The 20,664-nt window shown below is 38.5% G+C and overlaps 1 protein-coding gene across 1 annotated transcript in view; it reads left to right on the plus strand.

The window, feature by feature from the left end:
* Positions 1-537: 537 nt before the first annotated feature.
* The window catches only part of LOC308040429 (bifunctional heparan sulfate N-deacetylase/N-sulfotransferase 3), a gene marked incomplete at both ends in the record, with an annotated part of 62,430 nt that continues 42,303 nt past the window's right edge, over positions 538-20,664 (plus strand). The window contains one exon of the mRNA XM_080344426.1: positions 538-1,518. Within this exon, the coding sequence (XP_080200552.1) occupies positions 538-1,518 (981 nt within the window). The remainder of the gene's footprint in view (positions 1,519-20,664) is intronic.

The following is a 20,664-nucleotide window of genomic DNA, read 5'->3' on the forward strand; positions in this document are numbered from 1 at the left end:
GTGGGAGGGCCAGCTAAGCAAACCCTGTGAGCCTTCATCCCTCAGGCTTCTAGCTCTTGAATCCTTAGACTTGGTTTCTGTTACAATCAAAGTAGAGATTCTTCCAACTACATCTTCTGAGCTTGTGCAAATGTATTGAGCTTCAGGGAAGTTTTAGCATTGTGCTGTTATGAAATGCAGAGGGACAACTGTGTGTTTTATAAAATCATGAAGAATAAAGGGGAGCAGGAACAAATCATGCTACTAATGCAGAAGTTCAAAAAGGAACTATCAAAGTTTTGAACTGTTTGTTTCCAAACCTCTGTCTGGCAGAGATTTCTTTGCTTGCTATTAGTTTAAGTGTGATGATACTTCACAGTTGTGATGCCTCAATTAAATCTCTGCTTTTCTTTTCTTCTAGATTAACCCTTCTGTAAAGCTTTGTGGAAGATAGATGTTTGTGCTGCAATGGTGACATAAATCTTTCAGAGGACTGGAACAAGTTGTTGAGAATCTGTGTTTGTGTCTGTTGAGAACAATCTAAGGCAAGTAAACAACATGAGTTTTATCATGAAACTTCACAGACATTTTCAAAGAACAGTTATTTTGCTGGCCACTTTTTGTATGGTGAGCATAGTTATTTCTGCGTACTACTTGTATAATGGCTACAAACAGGAAAATGAACTTTCTGAAATCTCTTCAGAAGCGGAATGTGGTGATCTTCAACTGTTGCCATACAAGCTGATGGAGATGAAGACCATGAAGCCCATTGATCCCCTGAGGACAGATCTCGTAGTGCTGGTGTTTGTGGAAAGTCAGTACTCAACATTAGGCCAAGATATAATAACCATTTTAGAATCTAGCAGATTTCAGTTTCACATTGAAATTGCACCTGGGAAAGGCGACCTCCCAGTGCTTATAGACAAAAATAAAGGCAAATATGCTCTCATAGTGTATGAAAATATTGTAAAGTATGTGAACATGGACTCTTGGAACAGAGGCCTTCTAGATAAGTACTGTATAGAATATGGTGTAGGCGTTATTGGATTTCACAAAGGCAATGAGAACAGCTTACAGAGCTTTCAGTTGAAGGGCTTTCCTTTCCATGTCCACAGCAATCTGGGTATTAAGGACTGTTGCATTAACCCTCATTCCCCACTGCTCCATGTGACTAAATCTTCTAAGCTTGAGAAAGGTCCCTTGCTTGGAAATGACTGGGCAGTCTTCCAGATTAATCATACAGCTTACCAACCAGTGATATTTGCAAAAGTAAAGACACCAGAAAACCTTTCACCACCTGCTGCTAAAAGTGCTCTCCATGCCACAGTAATTCATGACCTGGGGCTCCATGATGGGATTCAACGAGTCCTCTTCGGCAATAACTTGAATTTTTGGCTGCACAAACTGATTTTCATAGATGCCATCTCTTTCCTGTCTGGAAAGAAGCTCAGACTGTCCTTGGATAGGTACATTCTGGTTGACATAGATGACATCTTCGTTGGGAAGGAGGGAACAAGAATGAACACCAACGATGTACAGGTAAAGTATGTGCACAAACTAATGGTCCATTACAGCAAAGGATCAGGTTTGTTTGTGGTTTTTCTTTTTTTTATTTTTAATGTGAATGGTTATTAAAAGTTGGAACTCATGGAGGATGCAGATCAGTAAGTGGCAACCCAGACTGTTTGGACCCTGAGAAAGAAGCCAGTCTATCTTTGAGCAGTCACTGATTTCAGATGTAGCGATTCCTTCCACCCCCCCGGCTGGAGGAGAATCCCTGCAGCGTGGCTTTTACCTGTACTAGAGAAGAATGTAAGATAAGACAACTCACTGGTTACTGTCACTTGTTTTCTCTTAAGTGACACACAAGTCACAGTTGAACTTAGTTCCATAAACAGGTTGGTGGGCATCCATGAATTACATTCCCCTTACTACATTTGGAAAATAGTCATCCAAAAGGAAATTAGACAACTAGTTGCTAAGTAACTGGGAAAGAAAAGGAGGTAAGAGTGATAGTATTTTCATACACACCACAGCCCACTCAAAATAATTGCAGAGTGTTTAGTCTCTAGTCCGATAATCCCTTCTGTTTTGGCACATACTTTGGTGGCATTTGAAAACAACACAGGACTTCAAGGCTGAACCTAAAATCTATTCATACGTAATGTGGTTGTTGCTGGTCTTAAAAAGCAGGAGGTAAATGAGGTGGGCAAAAATAAATGTCAATGTGAATTTTGAAGAACAGCCTGGATTATTAGCTGTCTGAAATAGGTTCCAGGTGTCAGGAATGGGTAGCAGCATTTCACCTTTCTTATCTCTGTTCTATGGCTCTTGTTTACAAGCAAGGTTTGCATTAATATTGGTCTTAAAAGCTTGTTCTATTGCTAATTAACTTGACAATTTCCATTTTAAGTTGTACGTTCCTGAAGGTTCTTTTTTATTCTCTATTGTGCTGTTCGAGTCAGGTGGTAGCTGTGGGTCTGTAGAAGTAACACCTTAATGTTATTTCTGTATACCTCACTTTCGTTTTGTGAGGAGTGTTGTTACAAAGCAGATAGTTAAGAGATCACCTTGCAAAACTGGTACATGATCTAGAAGTTAAAAGTCTTTGAGATGCTGATTGTTCCCTTGTTTGTACTGAAAATAAGGGAGAGTGTTTGCTAGCACTTTCATAATGGAAAAAGGAACTGGGAAAAGCCAACAGCAGCACTGCATGCAGTTGGTGATCATTTTTGTTTCACTTTTAACTAGATATTTGCTTTTACAGTGCTGTGCTAGCCTTGCGTGTATTGCTTCATTAAACAAAAATTTTGGACTTGTAGTTAGGCTTTAAAATGACAGCATATGCTATTTTCCAAAACGTTCTCTGCACATGCAATTATAAATAGGATAAACCTCCTAGATAAGCAGGTCTATTCTTTATTCAAAGTGCTGGAATAAAGACGAAACTCAATAAATGGAGTTTCTGTGTAGAACATGATGGCAGAGTTTGAGTTATGTGGATGAGCATGCTTTGAAAAGCTGTTAAGCGCAAAATCAAATTTAAGGAAAGAAATAAGGTCTGACCTACATCACTGGCAAAACTCCTGTTGTTCTGCAGAAGCAGCAGTTTCTGGTAACAAAATAAAGCCTGTATAAATCTCTCACTGTGTTGTGCAGTTGTGGTTTGAAACAGTATGTTTTGTGTTGTTTCTCTTTGAGTGACATCTTTGGATTGTCATTTTAGGATAAGTTAGTATGAATAATTGCCAGAATTACTACCAGAAACAGGAGGCTGTTTGAGACAAATTTGATTAAAGGAGATACAAAAGGATATACTGTATTGTTTTGGGAGAATGATTTGCAGTATAGCAGAATGTTGTCTTCCAAAATAAAATTGTCAAATTAAGTAGAAGTAATATCAAAGTGGAAATAACTTTTAAGTCGTAGGATAATTTAATTTATACAGAACTGTGTTCTGAAGCCATGGAACTGAAGAAGAGTTCACTTCTGATTATGCATGTACTTAAAGTTAAAATGTTCTATTAAACATGTTGTTAGGGCTGTCAGGTGCAATGCATTTTCATTCTTATTAATGTCAAAGGAGTTATCCTCTGTGGCACAATGACATATGGAAGGACTGAACTAAAATCAATTTGTGGTAGTTGAAAATCTGTTACTGTAAAGTATATTTGTGTATAAATGACATCCTATTAAACAGGATTGTTTTACTGAGTTCTGCTGCATTGAGTGTAACAGTGAATTGTGTGCTGCAAGTGTGAAAACAGCTTGCTAGATGGAGGCTTTTTATGATTTCAGTACTCAAGATTAAGTCATTTCTACTGAGCTTACATTTTAAATGCTAGCAATATAGAATTTGGTATAATGCTTTTTGTGTTTTCATTTTGTTTGACCTGTTTTGTATTTGATATTTGCTGGACATATATCTGATAAGACTGAGCTTGCTTAGAGCAAGGTGGATGTTTCTCCATGTGTTCTGTTAATGCAAGGTAACCTAAACCACTTCAGAAAGCTCCCAGCCTCCAGAGAACCTCCCAGATTGGTTCTGCCCACTCCTCTGCATTGGATGGGGCTTAGAAACTGGAGGGTAAATGTGGAACTGATAGCAAAAATAATCACTCATTAATGATTCACTACCTATCTCAAGAAGGCCTTGTTTGTCTTAGGTCTTCTGAGACAAAGGCTTCTCTGCGTTGAGTGCATAGAGAACCTAGCTTTGCTTTAGAAGGACTGCTTTGTTAAACCCATAAAGGTCAGGCATAAGTTAGGTGAGCAAGATGGACGTTATGCCTGTACTGCTCTTTCTTTGTGAGAGTTAAAATAGAGGGCTGTCGTAACAAAAGCTATCCTGCAGTACCCTGCAGTACAGGGTAGTTCTTCCATTGCAGTTCACAGGATGACAGAATGGTTGAAGTTGGAAGGGACAGCTGGAGGTCATTGGATCCAACCTCACTGCTCCAGCAGGGCCTTCGAATAGCTCCAATCGAGGGAGATTCTGATTGCATGTAAGATCAGGTTTTCAGTGGAATTTCTTCTTCAGATACCTAAATGAGATTTGATAAGTGGCCAGAATACTTAATATCTGGATGACAGGTTAAACTACCCTCCTCTTTAAAGTTTATGAATTGGAGTTGAGCACTTACAGTAATTGCTACCATAAAGTTAAGTGGTGATTTTTTTTAATCAGTATTATATATTGACCTCAGAAGAGGTCAAGTCAAAAGCAACCTCTCTAAAATGAGTGTCTTCTACACCTCTGAAAATGAGGAAAAGTGGTGCTTCTTCAGCTTGAGTGTCTGTAGAGTCAGGGACACAAGTGTAAAGAGCCCTTCTGAAAAGTCTTTTGACATAGTGTATCAACATGAATCCTGTAAAACTAATAAATGGATGGTTTTATGAAACAAGAGATGAAGCTTATCCTAGCTCCACCACAACTTGAAACTGGATGTCAGATTTTTAGACTACTGGATTGTTACAGTGTAATGTATATGTATACAGTGTGCCTGTCACTGTATAAAATCTGGACTGATAGAACGTAGTTCTTCAATGTAACATACTGAGTAACTGTCACTGTGCATCAACAGTAACCGTTCATATTTTACTTACTTTATCTTCTTCTGGTATAATAGAAGTAATGGAAGAGAACGTTTTCATAGTCTAATTGCCTCTTACTTTGAAAATCAGCTTGGTAATGTCACCTCAACATTCATTTTTCAGTGACTTTTTTCTCTCCTAATGTCTGCCAGATGGGAGAGACCCTTATGCAGTGACAACGTCATATTTTATTTTCCTTGTGTACCGTGCAAATAATTCATTTAAGTGGACATGCAGAGAAAATCTATCTAGATATCCACAGAATAAGTTTATCTTAATAGACCGTGATTGTTCCAGTTGACAGTATATTAATTTAATGTATAATTAATTTAATATATTTTTTGTTACAGTTACTCTTTGGGAAATTTTTATGACTATAAAGCGTTGAGATTTTTCCAAGGGAAAAGCAACAGATAATAGGGCAAAATGTAATACATTTTTTTTCTATTGACAGTTTGTACAGTACTGGTGGTCTTAGACAGGGTGTGGGCTTATGTTTTACTTCATTTCTCCCATATGTGCACTTTATTTGCTTGAGAGTTGATCACATTTTCCAAATGAAAAAAATTGAATATTGTTTTTTTTTTTCTAAATGATTAGCTGTGTGATCTCCTCTTCATTGTCTTGTCCTTTGTGTGCTTTTCCAAAGAGGCATTTTGAATTGAAGTCAGGAGGGGGATTTCTTCACTTTCTTCATGTAAGCCTAATCTTTTTCTACACTTCTAATTATTATTTCATCATTGCCAAGGAAGAAGATTTATATTAACCATATCCCGTATTTAGAGGGGGATGGTATATCTTTTTTTCTCATCCTGTTTTATGAGTGTTTAGGCAGTGTTTTTGTTAGTATCTGTGCACTGACATGGGAAATACAAGCTTGAATCTGCAGTCATTCGACATCAGAGTTGTTGAAGAATTGGCCAACAGGAGTTATCCTCTTAGTGATTCCTTTGTGTATCATGTGTGCTAAACAGCATTCTGAAAATGCAGGGGATTTAGCCAGAAATTCATAGCATTTTAGTCTCTGTCACTTGCACATTCTGTCATCTTGCCCAGATTTTGAAGTTTATAATGTCGACATCTGTATCACAGCTAGTCCTCTTGACTTTCTGTAGTAGACAACGTCGAAAAAATAGCTCATCTTTAGGCAGGTGCTTGTTAAGTGAATAGCACCTTAAAAGTATGTTTGTTTCTGTTTATAAAATGCTTCTAGAGTGACTAAGATCAAATACAAACATTGACTTTTGGTCAGATCAATCTTCTTCCATATTCCAAAGCCAATGCTGTCACTTTTTTGTTATTTACTTAGTGCATTGGTGGTCTAATATTTTGTTTAATATAATATAATTTTGTTTAATAACAGATTTATCCTCTAAGAGCTAATTGTTTATTCCCTGTGTTACCAATTCATCCACATTAGTCAGCACAGCTTAAATTACTACAGATGTTTAAAACCCATTAAGCGTCTTTTCACCCTGTGTAACGTACGTGGAAAGAAATTGGGAATTCCCATGGTAAAGCATACTACTTGGATATAATTTTTTAAAATACAGTGATGTACCTTTTCAGGTTACTCCTGCATAGGAATAACCTAAATATATCTAAGCTTCTCTTCTGAGACAAATGTTTCATACTGAGGCAGAATGGCTAAAGGGTGTCGGAAAGCCTGAACTATCAATACACAGGAGTGGTCTCTGTCACTGCAGACACTCTAATTCTGTGAGTTAATTGTTTCTTTATCTATAGGATCATGCAGAAGGTTATCACTAAAGAATGATAGATGTGTCTCAAACATGTCAGTTGCAGAACCACCAGAGTTACGCATGTCTACTTGGTTGCACTGAGCTGTAAATCTTTTTCTTTTCAATCATCTGTTTAAATGACATCTTGAATTAACTTTTAAGAACTGTTGTTGATTTTACATTCCAAATCCATTAGCCAGATTAGCTTTATGCCTTTGTTCTATGCAGTTACTGTGTGTACATATATTTCTTAATTTGACCTGAAGCTCTTGTGGTATTTTATATTGACTTGGCTGGAATAATAGGTTAAAAGTACATTCTGTCCTTAGAAGAGGGAAAGAAATGGAATATTATTAACTGTGGTGCTTCTGTAGCTATCTGATGCTCTAGGAAGACTGATTTGACTTCTTGAGTGAATTGTTTCAGACAAAGCAGTGTGGAATATTACGCACTGTGGGGCAGAAGAGAATTAGACCTCAGAACTAAAATATAACTTTAGAACAAGATATAAAAATTGTTTTATATCTTTTGCGGGCTGCTACCAGAGTATAGAATGCTTTACCAGTCAGTCATCTTAACATTAAACTTCTAAAAGCAATTGCTTTATGTACCAACTTCCATGAATTCTAGTATAGTAAGATTGATATAACCGCTGCTCAATACAGCCCAGCTTTCATTTTTGGAAGTATACTGACGTTTGAAACAGAAAGCTGGATAGAAGTCCTCAGCTAGAGGGGGGCAGCTGCAGAGGGGTGATAGGGGTGCAGACAATCTGGCTCTGCCCTGGGACCAACACTCTGGGACTGCCAGGTCAATGCTGGGAATTCCATGGGTGCTTCTTCCTCCCATTCTGCACCTGCATAGAGCTCGATACAGCCAAACCCTGTGGAATAAGTTTGACATAAAGATTAATTATACAGCTTATCCACAGCACTCATAAACATTGCCTGGTAACTGTGTGTCTAATAATAGCTGGGTTCCATGTTGTATCTCTGTGGACTGCCAGGCAAAGGGAGAGGAAGCTGCCTTGTTCACGTGTTCAGATGCCCCCTTCTGTGCTTTTTGTTGCTATGCATATAGATATTACAAGTGGGAAGGATCAAGGTTGAGGAATGTTTGCCCAAACACCCCTGCCTGGCTCCCTGAGGCTGTGGGACAAGCACGGCTCTCTGCAGGGAAACTGTGAAGAGAATGTACGTGAAATAGCAGCGCTAGGCTGCTCCTCTGTCCCTACAGGGGAAGCCACACTTGCGCCAAACTGGTAACTGCATTTACCCGTTCTTATTAGTTGGTTCAACTGTGCACTTTGTTCATCTATACAATACTTCCCAGGCATAGCAGCTGTACAAGGGATGCTGTGGATTGAAGCCGTTTTGTTCTCCATTGAAAATGTGAAAGAAATGCTGATTGACCAGTGGATGTTCTTTCTAGCGCAGTTGGTTCCTATTAGCAGTTTTAGGCGTGAGGAGGCTCATCGTTTCTGTGCCGTGTCTGTTATGTTAAACCAAATTTCCCTCTTCGTTCCTGTTAGTTCAGTGTTCTTTCATAGTTCTGTGTTTGCTGGAGTATGTGGCTTGTTGTTTGTTTGGTTGGTTTGTTGGTATTTTTCCAGACTTTTTTCCTGAAAAAACAAGTTTTGGAAAAATAAAGCAGTTAATGTGGTAGTCCTTAGCTCCATTTTACCTAGGAGAGTCACTGAGTCCTAAATATAGAATTTCACAACTCAATACGGATGTGCTGCAGCCTTTTGAGACCTTTGGCAAAACAGTTTTATTGTTAAGGAGGGTAATCTTCTATGTATCTCTTTCCCTACCTGTTTATGCACCTGAGCCTAAAAGATGCCAAGTATTTTCTATTCTAACGGAATCCTGTGGCAAGTGAGCACAGTCTGCACTTCAGAAGTGTCTCCATGGGAGGGTTCTGGAGAGCAGTACTGCCCCGTGCTTCTCCTGTGTTTACCGACTGCTAAGAAACTTAACTGCTGAGTGCCACAGAGGGTTAAGACAAAAGACATCTCAGAAGGACAAGCCAGATCACTCATCATAAGGTTGTTTATAGTGATTAGTTCTTTTTCTTCTGTTTAGTTTTGCAGTGTTGAAAAAACCTGTTTTTTCTTAATTGAAAAGCTGTGACACTCCACATTTTCATGCCAACCTAAATCCTGAAGCAGTGATTTTTTTTTTTCCAAGAATAACACCATCTCCTCCTGTTATGAATTCAGTGGCAGGGAACTAAGAGAAGAGAAATCCCTCACAGTTGCAGCTTTTTTATTGTGAAAGAGAAGGTAGAAACTGCTCGGCATGGGTGAATCCCATGACATCTTTGAGAGCAATGAGAATGATTTGCTTCAAGCTTTTCTACCCTAGCACCAGATTTGACTACCGGTTACACAGTCCCTGGTCCTTGCTTTGTCTTTGTGATAGAATCAGAGTAAGGAAATCATGACTTCAATTAATCCACTGTTGATTTCTCAAATAAGCAGATGTACACTATGGATGTAGTTATCTACATATTTTCGGAAAATTGCAGTTTTATTTTGTGTTTTTATTTGTTTGCTTTCATTTTTTAATTTCCCATATTTCTCTGTAGTGATGCATACTTTGCTATCCCTAGGCTGAAGGAACTCTTTTACTATTACTGTCTGCTTGTTGTGTTCTGATTCCTGTTCTTAATGAAATTATGTGATGTAAGAGCTATTTTATTTCGAACTTAAGCAATTAAGATCACCTGAGATCAAGTAGGTTACACTGGTTTTGCTTTTTCTCTTGACTTAGTTTATTATTCAAAGATGTCTTTATGTTTGAGCATAAGGCTTCCCTTCCAAAGAAAGCCATGCAAATGCTTGTGTCTACCTAGTGTGCCAAGCTTCAGTGATCATTTTTGGTTTGCAGCCATGTAGTTAGCAAGTTCTGTCTTTCTCTCTCTTCTCTGAAGCTTATACTGTAGAATATATGTGAATATTTTCATGGATAAGATGAAAATGCATATGATTCTGCACACTTTACTTTGAGTATTGTCAACATAACCTAAGCTCAGTTCTGTTTGGGTTGGTCCATCTGGCCATGAAAGGAACCTGCCATTCCAAAATTTATGAAATTAAATGTGTGTCAAGACATATCAAAACCTTAGTGTGCACTGGAAGGTGTTCAAATCTACTGGATAATTTGTCTCCACTGAAGAAGCTTTTTAAAAGTTTCAAGATTATAATAATATTTTAAAAGCTGTCAGTTGTTGTTCACTGAGTAGCAACGTTCGGAGAGCAGATGAATAAAAGAAAGTCAAGAGGAGGCACTTGCTGGGCGTTGATGTTACAAAGTTAATGCACTTGACCTGGGACAGGGTTCTAACTCTGTGTCACGCCTGGCAGTGTAATTCAAGGACAGTTATGTGCTGAAACTGCTTTCCAGCCTCCTGGCAATGTATCCCTCAGCTTTCCTGTCAGTCTTTCACTTTCCTTAGATTGCAAGTTCTCTTGGCGAGAGGCTCTTTTTGTTCTGTGCTTTTTGTTCAAAAAGCACTTTAATAACACCAATAATAATACTACAACTACAGCTTGCCACAGAGCTGTTCAGATTCATCACTGTACTAGTGGCTGCTGTAGGATTTATTCCAGGCTTTTTCAGATTACAAGTTTGCTGCCTAATTCCTGCTGCTAGCAGGACGGAAAAATAAAACCACATTGTAGACAGATGTAGAAATCAAAGCAATTAACTGCAAAATACGATAAAAAAAATGGGCCTACCTTCTTGCCGATCTTCAGTCACATCAAGAAGACACAGTCTGGGAAAAGGGTAAAGACAAGGGTGGAACTGGGACACTTTCATTCATTTCTTTTACAATACAGCTGCATGGAAAGTGTCATTTCTTCTTCCCAGTTCATGTGGAAGAAGTCAATGCAAACACGACTGATACTTGGTGGTTATGCTCACAAAACAAACTAAAAGAAAATCAGTTGGTTGCCAGTGTATTTCTAATCCCTTATGGAATAGCAATGCACTATCTATTTCCAGTTCCCCAGGAGCTGTTTTTCTTTGCAAACTTGAACATTTCTACAAGGTAGAAGCGTAAATCCTTATTTTAAAATTAACTTTGACAGATCATAAAAACCTTATGACCAACCTTTTTAAAATATTTACTCTTTAAGGGATTTCTTCTTATACTTTACAGCCCTGGAGATGTGTTAGTATTGCTCCTTAAAATCTAGTTTCATATGTGGAATAAAGCATAAATACCATTTTATATTGCAAAAATTATACTACAAAACATTTGAAAATATGAATAGTGGAGAGGACAAATGAAAGTGCAGTGACTGTGCAGAGTAAGGCTTCACATATTCATTCCAACCCAAGTTATTCTACCCAGTAAATGCACATGACAAAGGCCCTGCCATGCTGTGCAGAGGTAATGGGTTAGGTTTGGAAACACCAGTTGCACTTTTGTGGAGCCAATAAGCCACACAGCTCTACACCAAGCTCCCATGCACTTGCCCTTTCTATGGTAATACTCCTGGAAATAATTCCGGTGTCTCTGCTGCACCTTTAAAGCAAATTGGACTAAAGATTACTCAGAGCTGCCTTTGATTGAACTGTAATGGAACAGGAAAAGAGGCTGCAAAATAATTTTGCATTTATATAAAAAGCAGGGAGTTTATGATGCAAAACATTTCTCTTATACCTTCTCCTTCCTCACTGCTTTCTTTAAAGGTAATGGAAACGGTGAAAATGGTAATCCTGAAAATTCCAAAAATCATAACAAATACTTAATTATACCTGAGTTTGTAATGAAAGGTGGAGTGAAATTTAGGCTGACTGTGAAAAATATCATTTTGCATCAAGAAAGTACTGTATCTTACTGACTGAGGAGGTTTCTAGAGTATTTTGCTTTGTTCTGCACTGCTTATTCAGACATATTTAGAGAGTGCTTTGAGACACCAGAATAATCAGGAAATCTCTGAGCAAAATAACGAAAAAAATCAAGGCTAAACAACGTGGGAAGTAACGACGACCAAAGCAGAAAGCAATAGGCTGCAGATGTCAGCAGGGTAAAAACAGTGAGGATGGATAAAACATATCTAATGTAAGGCACAGAGATATTTAAGTGTAAACTGAATAGCCAATAAAAGTGGCAGAATAGAAGCTAATATCGAAAAGGAAGTAAAAGAACTATGTAAGTCTTCAAAACTTTGAATTGGCAAAAAAGTATGAAATATGCAATTGGAAGGAATATAATATTGGCAGGAAGTTTGTAATGTAGATGTATTCTCAATTTCTTACATTATAATAAATGCAGAGCTCAGTTTGGATTCCTGTGTGTTGGTTTAAGTCCAGAAGCACAGAATTTGGCCAGCTGGGGTATTTTTCTGCCTAGATCTAGTTTCTGTAATCTTGTCTTTTAGAAATGCAAACACCCATGCAAGAGCAGGAAAAGTGTGTATTAATACTTCTAACAAATTCATCTCCCTATGTTCCTCTTATTCATGTCCCATGTTTCACTAAAGTCTTGTTGGGGTTTGTTGTTGTTGGGGTTTGTTGTTGGTTGGTTCTTGTTTGTTTTTTTTCCCGTTGAATTATATCCCTTAGACTATTTGCTATATAGGAGTCAATGAAGCTGTCCAAGTTTTTATTAACTTGAAGTAAGTTCTAATAATGTCTTTTCTGTGTTGACTACATATAATCATGAATATAGTTTGAGAAAAGTTATATCAGTTATCTTATGCAAAGTTGCCTTCCTTGTTTTCTCATTTTTTGTCATTCCTTGTATATCAATGCTGGGGACTCAGGGGAATTTCATTTAGGAACTTTAGAACTACTCATAAAGAGAAGACAAAAATACTTGTGACCCCTAGGTGGTGAGCAAGCTGCAGACTGAATTCCAGCTGTTGCTGACATGGAGCTTTCAGGCAGAAAGAGAAAATGAAAATCCCTTTGGTCAAAAATTTTTGTCCATAAAGGTGGAGCATACAGGCAAAAAGAGCTTGCAGGGTGCCTCAGATCACCCAAACACAGGGCCAAAGGTAGACAGATAAAGTATTAAGAGAAGTGCAGGAATCATTTTTTGGCTCCATGAGGAGAAGAAACAAACAAAAAAAAATGAATGGATTGTGTCATTGGTGTGTTGCCCATAGTGTAGTCAGTTTATTTAACATACCAGTAGTGTGGTAGCTCTGCTCTGCTTTACTAAACAAAGAGAACAACCAGCTCTGTTGTGGTTTTTATATAAATTAGAGGGTTTGAGTCTTCATTTATTTGCCCTTTATTTGTTCTCTAGTACGTAAAGTTAAGCATTAACATAAATACTGTGCTTGTCTAGAAGCTTTAGTCTTACTAGGAGGAAAAAGAAACCCCGAAGTGTGTCTCTTTGATTGGTACCAATATTCTAGACATAGCTTGTAGTGTCCAAGTGTTCTTTCAAGCTACCTAAACAGCAGTTTGTTATACCTTGGTCTGTAGACTTCAGTTTTCCTGTCATCAGGTAACAGATTTCTATTTTAATTGTAGCCACTGATACTCAGTAATCACTCTCTAAATGCTGGAAAAAATATTGTAAAAATTTAAATGCTTTGAATTTTGTGCTCTGAAAAAAAAAAGATAAATGACACTCACTATGGAGCTGTGACCATCTGTTTGATGATGTAGACAAAACATTGACATCTTGTTTATTTAAAATACTGCTGAATAGGAAGCACAGGCTTCGGGGCTTATGGGAACAGGTGAGTCTGAGGTTATCCAGGCTCAGGCACTGAAGTCCAGAGGATACTGACACTGAACTTTTTTCAGAAGAGCATATTCACAGACTGTTGGAACTCCATGTATGCAACACTGACACTTCATTTTTACTTCCACTTCCTAAAGAAATCATGCAGTTTTAATGTCCCTGTTTGCCTTTGTCAGTCCAGCAATTAAACTGAAAGAGGGTAGATTTAGATTGGACATACATTTTTTACAATGACGGTGGTGAGGCACTGGAACAAATTGCCCAGAGAAGCTGTGGATGTCCCATCTCTGGAAGTGTTCAAGGCCAGGCTGGATGGGGCTTTGTGCACCCTGGTCTAGTGGAAGGTGTCCCTGCCCATGGAAGGAGCTTGAAACTAGATGATCTTTAAGGTCCCTTCCAACCCAAACTGTTCAATGATCAATCTAATGACATTTGAACCTGCTGGCCAGTTTCAGTCCAATGTGACAGATATGAACAGTTCTCAATGACAGTTAAATTCCTGCTGGCATCCTGGAGTTCACTATGGGATAAGATATGCAAGCACAGCAATGCCTGCACTGCAGCAGAGATTCCAGAGGGACCTCTGCCTTTATCCCTTCGCTTTGACCTGCCCCTGGCTGTTTTGTGTGCTGTGTCTTGGAGCCAGCGATAGCATGTGCTGTCCATTTTTCATCTAGACAGAGTGTGTGGCAGAGCAGGAAGGGAAGAAGATGCTTTGGAGATCTAACGGGGAGGGTAGGTCCTAGGTAGCAGTGTGAAAGGGAGTGCAGGCTATGGGAAGTGCAGGCTGTGGGAATAGCAATTTGGGAGAGAAATCTATAGGAAACCAAGTTTTATTGAACAAATGTCATCTTTAATATGCAGGCCATGGAAGTAAAGGTAGACCCAAAATCTAAATTGCATTTCGAAAAATATGGGGATTTTGGACAGAGTAATGTAGCCACTGACAGGCTCATCAGAATGGAGCAGGTGTTGTGACCCCTCTGTGACTTCCTGTGGTGCCACTGTGGTCTCTGCTGCCCAGAGATCAGGCCTAGAACTTCTTCCAGTGTTGAGTCTTCTAGATATTTTCAGCATTCAGTGGCTGCACTGAGCCTGAGCAGCTGGGTAAAAGGGCTCTAAGCAGCAGAGCCTGGCAGTGTGCAGTGGAAAAGGGAGCACAGGCTTTGCCGCAGAGGAAGCCGGTGGCCAGCCCGTGCAGAACAGGACTGTCTGGCTTGGAGAGGAGCACTGAGCCTCCAGCCAAACGCTGCTTGCTCTGCCTGTTGGCTGCAGTGAAAGCTAAAGCTGGAGCTGCTGTTTGAGGAAGCATTAAATAAGAAGCAAATGTGCTGTTGATAGTGAATGTCATACTGGGAGCTTGGATAATACCTTTGTTCTTTCTGAGCTGGATATATGGATATATGCCCCATTGGACTGAATAGGCATGACGTTGTTTTGACTTCTATGACAAAATATTGTGCATCCTACCAAACAAGACCTGAAGCTCTAGAAATGTGGATTGTCTAAATGCGGGAGTGCAAAGTTATAGATGCTTTGCCTCTGAAGCCATTGTTTGCACCTGAGTTAATGCCTAATGCTTACTGCTGGTACCCAGACAAGCATCTATGTGGATCAGTGAACAGCTCTTGCAACTTATGTACTGCAACTGGAGACAGGCCAGACTAAGCAGGCACAGCAGAGTGGCCCAGAAGTGGACTGGAATGGGATCTGTCACCCTGAGAGGTGGCCTGTTGTGCTTGGAGCTGAGGCAGCTGAGTGGGAGGTGTGTGTGTGACTTTGCAGTACAGCTACCTGCCTGCTTGTATTGTGGCTAACAAACCTTAGTTTCCCACTGTACTGGTTCACCAACGATCACTAGACCACAATAACTTAACTGGGTAAATGTGAAGAGATTTTAAATGCATTTAGAGTAACTTTTATTTTTTCCACTTTGAGTTCTGTTATACTCTGAGAACTTACCTGTTCATACTTGCTATTTGACCAGCAGATAAAGAATTACGCAAAAATGCAAGAACTATTAAGTTTTCTATTGAATCCTGACTTACCAAAACCCAGGGAAAAATACCATATCCAGAAGCAAGGTGTTTACTAGTTCTACTTCAATTGGCCTGGGGTTTTTTTGACCTTTAATTAAAAGAAATGCAGGGTTTTATTTCAGTTAACTGTGGAATAACGAGATCATTTAGCTGTTTCATAATAGTAACCTCTTTCATCAAAGTACAGCTTAATTAAGACCTAATAATGCAGAATTTCATATAGAATCCTCAAAACAGTGTGCTAATTACTTTATTAAATAGTATTGGCACCAAGTATTTAAAACCTTCAACTTACCTTGCCATAATTAGCTTATTCTCATTAGCTGCTATCTCAGCCTCCAAGAGGTGAGAAGCTGGCGAAAGAAGTTAGTCAGAAATATTTCTTAAATCTCTTGGTCATACAAATGATTTGCCTAGATGAAAGAGCCTCATTACTTGAAAATGTATAATTGGACCATCGTCAAGATCATTATTGTATGTGATGTTAAAAAATAAAACAAAAAAACCAAACCACCAAACCTGTAAAAGAAGACCCAGTAACATTAAAATGGTATGTTGGATGAAAAAAAACCCAACCTTTTTTGATTCAAATTATTTGAGATAAAATTTTCAAAAATGGCTACTTACATTTTCTTTATATTTTTTTAGGGGTCCTCAGATTCAGATACATAGTTAACAGCATCTATGCACATAAAATAAAGTTTTGGCTCCTGAATCTTTAGAAAATTGGGTCCAATATGCCTTACATTGGACACTGAAAAACCAAGATGCACGTAATCAGGCTCCAGCCTGATACCTTATCTTACTGATGCTTGGAAGAGAAGCTGGGTTACCCAGCTAACAGTGCTTATTGAAAAGACTCACACTGACTTCTTTAACTGGTGAATATGGACCATAATATTATAGGAAGTCGGGTAAGATACTCAGGCAAATGAATCTGGTGAAGAGTCCAGATTAAGCCAGGCAATCAATGGGAGCTTTGCCCACACTGGAGTTGAGCCCCAAGGCACCCCTGTTTGGTAACTGAAAACCACAATTGCTGCAAGTAGAAAGTAGCTGTCAGTAAACCACAAGAATTTTTAAGTAACTGACACCAGGTACTTTGTTTCCTCTCCAAGGATTTTTTGCACACATATTTGCTATTTTAAACTCTACCATGTTACATGGCTTTTCGTAAATAGGCGTCCTGCTGGCATGTGGTACTTTTAAACTCTTATATCTTTTGAAGGACTTGGTAGAATTATCAAAATCTGGTTTTAATTGAAAGAATAATTTGTTTCTTGAAGCTACTGTATCTTAATAAACAGGGTTGTTTTTTTCTCCATTTTAATTCTGTTGTACAAAGTGGCAGAAATAGTATATTCAGCTCACATAAAATCTGATATGTTATTAACTTGAACATCTGCACTGTCAGCAGTTTAGCTTTTCTATCCCTGTTTCATCAGTCTTTCTATTTTTGCTGGATTATATCCTCTTGGACATCTTGCTTCCACCAAACTGTAGAGCCGTGTCCTTTCCCCACTTATATAGTTTAGGGTCTATTTATAATTTATGGTCTCTGCCAGCTAAACATGTTACTGAAAAAGCTGAAGATTTTCTTCATATTCTTGCCTTGCCCTCTCTGTAGTGTCAGCTTTGCTAAGAGACTGCACAAAGAAAATTTAAGCATTCTTCTCCTTTTGTCTGAAGGATATTGAAAATATTTTTTCAGATATACTCGGTATACCCAAAGCAATTATTCTTTCTCCTGCATAGATTAAATGTTTATGATAATGGGTGTCAAAATGCTAATCTTTGGAAATCCAGAAAGAATAGACATTGAATTTTAATGATGTTCTACAATACATAATTTATCATGAGGGATACATTTTTCCTCAGAAGCAAAATAGTCTAATAAAATAATGATTCCCAGCCTTTTGGGATGGGCCTTCATTGAGGCCGCCTTCTGTTTTTTCTTGCCATGCTGCCTCTCACTGCTTCCAAACACCCCAAATTCTTGCCCACTGCTTTCCCATCGTCAATAGCTGCCACAGCTGCTTGGATGCCTGCTGTCATGATCTCAGTGCTTCTCACTTTCCTGCCCACACCACACTGCTGCTACAGCATTTCTTGTGGCTCCCCACTGCCCCCTCCCCCTCGTCTGTCCCTTCCCCGTGGAGGGTGTCCCCCCCAATGCCTTCTCTGTCACCTACCTCAGCAGTGCCAGGGCAAGTCTGGGACTGACTGTGGGGCACAGCTTGTTGGTCTGGGCTCTGCTCTGTGCCACATCTCACCACTCATTCAGACACTTTCCTAGTGTCTCTAAGCTTAGGGACTACTATATAAAATCTGATAAAGTGGATCTCAAGTACTTCATGGGAAATTTCTAATACTGGCAACTGAACTCTGAACAGGAGCACACAACACTCTAAAAATCATTTTTGTGTGCATCATAAACACAAACTTCAGCCACATATATGTTACATTCCTCAATTCTCTTTTCTATTTCCTCCCCAACCCTCTTTTGTGTTTTTTTTTCTTTTGTTTTTCTTGTAAGCAAGTGAATTTGCAATGCGAGGAGAAACTTTAGAAAAGGTGAGGTTTTGCAGAAGGGAAGTTTCAAGGGAGGCAGGTGGTGTGCACATACCTGTGCAGGCAGCTTCAGTTGCAGAGGACTTTGCTCAGAACACAGGGAAGGGAAGGGAAGGAAATGTCACTAAAAGTTCAAAATGAAAGGCCATCGCATCAATTACAGCTCATTAAGAACTCCAGTCAGAAGTTAAAATGGCTTTAGTTCTGTTTCTTTCCTCTCTTGCAGGGATTAAACCAAAGAGGAAATATGGTACAGAGAATTAAAGCTACTTCTGCATAAGAGCTCCCACAAAGGGGCTTTGTGCGCCTAACTTGTGTGCTTTCACATTAAATTTTCTATTAATCTGTTTTGCCCTTTCAGAAGGTCCTTGTCTTTATTAAAGAGCCAGTACCGCATTAGAAGTTTTCCTCAAAAGCAAAGTGATTTGTAATGTAATTACTCCTTTGATAGCATTGTTAGATGTGAAATAGTAAAGCAAGTGTTCCAGAGATGAGATCTGCTTCCCAAAAAACAGAGGAGGAGATAGGCTTTCTCAAAAAATTATGAAGCTGACCTTTCATGATTTTTTTTTACTAACATGAAAGCATGTGCTGATTTGAAGTTTAGGATGTTGCCGCTGCAGCCTTGTGAGGCTATGTCTGTCTGCTTGCCAATTTGGTTAAAATCCATGTGGTTGCAAGTAAAATTAACATCATTTTAGGCTAGGTACATGTTTTTCAAGTGTCTTAAGTTCTTTAATAGCTTTTGAGGAGGAAAATAGTCATTAAAATGTTGATCTGACTACAGAAACAAATCATAGTTCCTTTTTGGTGAAGCAGAGTTCAGCAAAGTGTTCTTATTTATTTGATCAACCAAGATATTTGGATCTGAATATTTGTCTTGATGCTGAAGAAATTACTACAGTCTGTTTACCAAAGACAAGTTGATACTTGTGACTTCTCTGTGACAGACTATGAAGTGAAATCATGTAAAGAGATATTTGAGAACAGAAGGCAGGATGGTTTCCTGGCTATGGAAGTGGGAAGCAAGTTTAGCGATAGGAATTTTATCCTTGGTTTTACTGCTGTTTTACTTGAGCAAGAGCTTTTGTCATCCCATGTCATCTGTCTGTGCCTCTGTTCTGTCCATAAGACGAGAAAAATCAAATGAAACTGTTTACTTTGTAAACAAAGTTGGTATTTCTGATTGGAAAGTGACAAAAATAGTGTAACATTATGGTTGTCAGGAAAGAAGGAGGCCATCTATACAAGAATTTTCATACATTTTCATTGCATGAATATTTCAATTAAAGAATAATACTCTTAGTTCCTTTCATTCCATTTATGACCCTAGAGCCCATTTTATCCTAAATTCTCTCTCAATTAAGATCCCAGTGGCAGTTACAGCATCTTATATTTGCTGAGATATTTAATCAGAAATGCAGTAGCAATAATTTAAATGGGGTGATGCTAATTAATCATTTGAGAATCTGGCTTTATTTGTGATATTCATTCATTGTGCTATAAACCTGGCAGATGCAGGGATTGCAAGAATTGTGTTTTGCTGTTGTTTTGCTGTTGGGATAACTTTCATCTATTTCTGGGATTATAACAGGGCCTTTTTCTGAGATTATTTTGGACCGTTGGTGAAGAAGGGCATCTTCAACGTATATTGAATTCTCACATTTGATTCCTGAGACAAGGAATTTCCTAAACATAGTATGTGACCTTAGGAAAATTTGAAGAGCAAGTACTCCATTGTATCTATGTACATAAAAGATTATGCAGCCAGCAATTTGTTTTCCTTATATTACCAGTGGAAGTACAACTTATGTACTAAATAATTATTTATAAACATATGAAAGTTTTACTCACCTGTTTTTAAAAAATAATCTTCAGTACTAGTGTATTTATATAACATGTCATACAGATACCCAGAAGGGCTTTTCATAAACCAAATGTAAAATATACAGAATATATCACCAGCTTACCTTCAGCATATGAAATAGCATTTAAAAATGAAATTTCAGGCATTTCCTCCCCCTACTTCTCTCTCTTTCTGTCTCTCTGATAGAAACTCACAGTAATAGGCCCTGCCATCTGCTACTATATATTTTTCATGAGTTTTAACATTTTGTTTTTAGAACCTGAAAGATGAGTAAAATGTCAAGTCACCCAGAAAATAATCATAGGCATGACAACTCAAATGTTATTTCAGCTTGTCTGTACAAAAAGTGGTTCACAGCAGGTCTGTGCCCTCCCTCTTTGCAGACAGAGCAGCTGGAGCAGGTAGGCAGCTTGGTATTAGCTGATACGTGTTCAACAACCACCACAAGACTTTAGCAGATCTCCTGTTGTTAATGAGGGTAGCATGGCCAAAAAATAAAACAAAAGAGACCAAACAGTGGCATTGTTTTCGAAGTTTGCTCTGTAAAAGGTGAACTTCAGCTTTCTCTTAGAGTTCCATGTTATTTGAGTGTTGTTTGGAATGTCTTATCATGACTGCTGGCCAAATAAAATGCGAACACTAGGTAATAATTGAGGTG

Source organism: Nesoenas mayeri (genome assembly GCF_963082525.1).
Source record: "Nesoenas mayeri genome assembly, chromosome: 4".
Taxonomy (NCBI): Eukaryota; Metazoa; Chordata; class Aves; order Columbiformes; family Columbidae; genus Nesoenas; species Nesoenas mayeri.